At 38.7% G+C, this 5,043-nt stretch overlaps 1 protein-coding gene across 1 annotated transcript; it reads right to left on the bottom strand.

Moving 5' to 3' along the window:
* Window positions 1-761: 761 nt before the first annotated feature.
* Window positions 762-2,821, bottom strand: LOC123161451 (protein FATTY ACID EXPORT 5; the record flags this gene model as incomplete). The annotated part of the gene is given in 3 exon segments (XM_044579282.1): window positions 762-1,083; window positions 1,248-1,335; window positions 2,600-2,821. Coding segments are annotated over 3 exon segments (360 nt in total). The 3' UTR covers window positions 762-1,010.
* Window positions 2,822-5,043: the final 2,222 nt, after the last annotated feature.

The following is a 5,043-nucleotide window of genomic DNA, read 5'->3' as shown; positions in this document are numbered from 1 at the left end:
ATTCTCAGTAGGGGCATATAAAATATATAACTCTGCCTATGTTGTGTCAACATAGCCGGCCTCAAACCCGGATAAAAGAGGGTTGTGATAGGTTTGGTGAGCCAATCAAAACTCAACCACTCTTAAACTCAAAAGATTTTGGTTGTTGTAGTCGATGAATACTGTGCATAATGTTACTGCACATCATCTTTTCATTTTTACGACAACCTTGACAATGGACCACTTGAAACAGCCTCATCGTCTTCGTGATGGAATCAACTGTGCCCACATCGGATCAGCCACACTCGAAAAATGTTCTGGACCACCGGTAGGCAAAGCGGTCAAAAACAATGGTGCCTAGCTAGCCTGTTGGTTGGTTACTAGGCGCGTCGTGATTGGGCGGTCATCAGCACATGCACATCGTCTTCAACCTTCAAAGCTAATTCAGTTAATGAGATCAGATGAATTCCGGCTCAAGAAAGGAACATTAGACTAGCTAAGATTAGTAGGCACACGAATGTGGCACCCTTGCTTGTATGGGTCAATGGCAACAACGCTTGCTTGTATGGGTCAATGACAACAACGCACGACATGTTGGCTCCGAAACTCCTCTATGGAGATAACTAGCATTGTTGATTCGGAATGTAATCATCATGGTTGATTAATGAAAAGTTCCTTTCCCAAAAAAAGACCCTCCAAAGCTGTTGCATGGCATTGTAGAAGTTTTAGGCTGTGCAACTTGTGCCATCACACACCATGATCCAGACAGCAATTCTCCACGATTAATCGAAGACCAAGAAATTAGGTGTATTTACTTTTGCTCAATAACAACAGGCAATTAAGACAAGTTTGCACCTCGGCGAAGCACAATTGAAATGTTAGTTCATTTACATGGTGAATACTTCCCAGGTCCGCATACAAAACATTTGAGCAAAGGTGCAAGCACAACATAGAGCATCAGTCAAGTTACAATTGGAATGCAGAACACAATATGCCATATGGTCTTTGAGTTTGGCCAAGCACCGTCTGGTCTACTCTTTCTTTGGCGAGAAATGGTTGCCACCGGTAGCAATTTTGAATAGATAGAATGCCGACATCAGAACACTGTGACAGTGAACAAATTAGCTCTGTTAGAGATGCATATTGTGTTCACAACAGCGATATAAATGAAATATATGAAAATTCTTCACATGGCGCTACCAGATGCACAACGTTGTATAATCCAGTGGGGGGTGCATGGTTGGAAAAGAAAAAGGAAACGAGGTTACCTGAGGCCAGCAACAACACTAGCCGGCATTATCTTTGAAGTTTCAAGGTATCTCTGCCCCATAACAAAAGTCAAGGCCAGTGCGCAAACTGTTCCACACCAAAATAAATGCATGGTTAGAGCAGAAACAACAGATCAAGGACTCATGTTTCAGGCAAGCCCACAAGAGTAGGTACATTTCTTGCATAAGCTTCCTCATTCCTAATGGGGATTCAAGCATTGGTGATTAACATGTTACTTTTCTACTAGAGCAAACAATGTTCCAGTTAAAGTTCTGTGGAAGGAAGATATGACGATATGCTCAAAGCATTCCAGCACAGATGTAAAAGGAAAGGTACAGTTCAGTGAGTTAGAAATCTACAATCCCAAAAGACGCTTTGCTAATGAGCCTCAAAGTTTGTAGTTACAAGTAACTCATTCACATTAAAGTGGATCCGAATATCAGTCCAAATCAAACATCAAAATAAAATTTGGAAGGATCAAGCCAATAATCTAGCATCTACATGCTTACATGAGACAAGGTATCGCAGGTTCCAGCTACACATTGACACACATTCCATTAAAGAATGACGGATAACAAATTAACCTGGTCACCAGGTACTCAGACACTCCAGGACCCACGCAAAGCGCAACTTACAATGCCAAGGGGGGCAATCAGTGCCCTACTGTCTGATCATTCAATTGACTATGCTCAAAGTCCCATTCAGTAAAGTCTATTCACCTTTAATGTTATGATACACCGATGCAATTAACTGTAACTTTGAAGGGAGCATTTTACAGCAATGCATTCTATTATAACCACACCGGAACCATGCCTATGTCAACAAGAAGTGCCCTTGCCATGTCCTAAATGAAAATGGCACTATGCTGAGAAATACAACTACTCCGTTTATAGTTTTTATAGTGCTCAAGCACGTCTGAATAAATGTCAGGACCGGTTCTGCGTTGCTATCAACAAAGAGGAAATTTCGTGTGGCACTAATTTTCACTGACATCAGGACAGAAATCTCTAGTCCAATTCCTGCATGCGCAATAACCACAAAATCCCGATCCTAACCAAATCAAAATGTTGGAAACCACCGTCTCGATTAGTAATTCCATTCACATTGAGATCGCATAACTCCCATGATGCCCCGCCCACTTCGCATTAGTTTAACCAGTGACATATCATCCACCATCAATGACAAAAACATTTCTTCTTTTTCTGAACGGTATGATCCAAAGAGACAGAAACAAGAAAATGGCGGGGTAATCTCGACACCGTGCAGCTATCCGTTTCTTTTCTTCTGTGGTGAAGTATAAAGCATAAAATTAAATGCGCAGTTGAAATTGGAGGAAGGAGACGGAGCGTACGGGTCTCGAGCGCGAGGGCGAGGTAGGAGTTGCGGCGCTTCTCGAAGGCCTTGAGGCTGACGAACCCTGCCAGGAGGAGAAGCCCGCCCACGCCGGCGCCGCCCGCCAGGGAGGCGGTGCTGCCGCGGCGGAGGTAGCCCAGCAGGCCGCCGGCCAGGACCGCGAACCCGTAGGGGATCGTGAAGCAGAAGTCGTGCATCTCCGAAGCACCTCTCTCTCAGATCTCTCTCTCTCTCTCTCTCTCTCTCTCTGAGCCGAGATCTTGGAGACCTTTGCCTTTTCTTCTCCCTCTGTTTTTGGTCGTCGACTTGTGCTTGTGCGCGTGGTGGTCTGCGCAGAAGGGGCCAATGGTGGTTTTCTAACGGCGTTGGTTTTCCACTAAAATAAGTGGTCTAGGCCGAGGCCGCTTTCCTTGACTGTGAGTTGGATCTCATTCACCTTCCCCACACAAAAAGTCATGTTGCACATTTCACTTATTTCAGTAGTACTTGTTTCAATTTCACTTTCTTTTTAGTATTTCACATATTACATATTTCAGTTGTTTGAAATATTTTCAAAACGTATATCTCAAGCATTCCAGTGCCTATTTCAATTTTATTTCATATGTTTTAGTTCACTTGTTTGTATATATTTACAACATACTCCCTCTATTTCATGATATAGCGCCTATAGTTTTTTTCTTCTAAAAGTCAAAACTTACAAATTTTGACCAAGTTTCTAGAGAAAATTAATTACATCTACAATACAAAATCCATACCGTTGGGTACACTCTCACATGTTTTTTCATATCATATATGTGTGGTATTATAGATATAGATGGTTCCATCTCTAAACTTGGCCAAACTTAGTAAAGTTTGACTTACAGAAAAATATATAGGCTTTACATTATGGAACATATGGGAGTATATCTCAAGCATTTTTATTTTAGAAACAATTAAAACCATTTCTGAAATAGTTGTTATCACTTGTGAAATGTATTTGAATCAATTTGTCAATAGTGAAATTCAAACAAGTCTTTTGCAGGTTTAAAAATTCAAACACGTTTAAAATATATCCAATGATGGTCCTTTTTAGAAGGTCTTTTTGCTAGGATTTCAAATATATAGAACAATTTTAAAAAAATGAACTTATAGCTTAGAAGATATCAATAATCAATATATGCTAACAATAATAATAATAATATGGATGTGCTCTGATTAGGGAGAGAGGGGACTGATTCTACATGCAACTAAACCTCCCTCTCTCGGCATTCTCTCACATTGACTCTCAAAGGAATTGAAACCTTTCTAGCTTGATACCGTGATATCCTCAAATCATCCAATGAAGCACGAAAACCATTTCGGTGGCTGTTCAAGTGTTGCCAGGTTTTTTGTAAGTTGTACTGTTTCTATTGCTTATTCCACACCTTTTATGGCTAAAGTTAGCACGAATCATGCTCAAGGTTCAATGGTAGTTCTTTAACTGCTATGTATTATTGCCTTTAGAATTTCCAACTTTGAATAATGGATTTTTAAGTACTTTAGTTTTGTGTAAGTTATAAAAGAGAATGTGAACTATTTCTCATTTCATTAATTTTATTTTGAGCTCTCAAGATATTTTATTTTTAGAATGGGTTGCTTTCATTTCTGTGTTTGGTTGGAGAGGTGTAACAAAAAGTGGAATATAGCTCTTTTCATTTAGATAAGATAAAAGTTGAAGTTTCGGCAACATTTCGTTTGTATTTTCAAGACAAACAATATAACAATAGACACTTGCAAGCAACACACATAACACAATTTTCAACAATGATATCATAAGGTAGTAAGTCCATTTAAATCACTCAAAAGGAGCCAAATTCACTACAACGATACATGTTAAGTTCACATACCAAATCATCCAAAAAGAACCAAACTCACTGCAACTATACATGTCAAGTTAACATACTTAATATCCGAATGCACACCAAGCACACCAACTTGAAGTTCATTACAACCACACAACCATATCGAGAGGGGGGGGGGGGTAAGACAAGGGGTGGTAGCTGTAACACCCTATTAATTAAGATACAGTAATCCCCTGATAATGGTGCCATGTCATCACTTTTATTGTTGCTAATCCTCACTTGAATTAAAACCTAATTCAAATTCAAATCTGAATTAAAGTAACAAAATTAAATTTCTCAAACATGAAAAAAATGTTCAAAGTGTTGCAAATAATCCCAGAATATTTGTCATGTTGAAAGCCACATTTTACAAAGTATTTAAATACCCTAAAGTAATTAAAACAGGGGCTATAATAATAATTTAAATGCTTTTTAAATTATACAAATTCTAAACTAATTTATTTAAATGCTAAACTTAATGTGGCTGTGGCCTAATTTAAAGTACTAAATTAGGTGCAAGTTTTGTATTTTATAAAACTATTTTGTTTTAAAAAGAATTAGAAAACATAAATTAAAATAAAAA

Source organism: Triticum aestivum, chromosome 7B (genome assembly GCF_018294505.1).
Source record: "Triticum aestivum cultivar Chinese Spring chromosome 7B, IWGSC CS RefSeq v2.1, whole genome shotgun sequence".
NCBI lineage: Eukaryota > Viridiplantae > Streptophyta > Magnoliopsida > Poales > Poaceae > Triticum > Triticum aestivum.
This window is presented reverse-complemented; position numbering and strand designations above follow the sequence as displayed.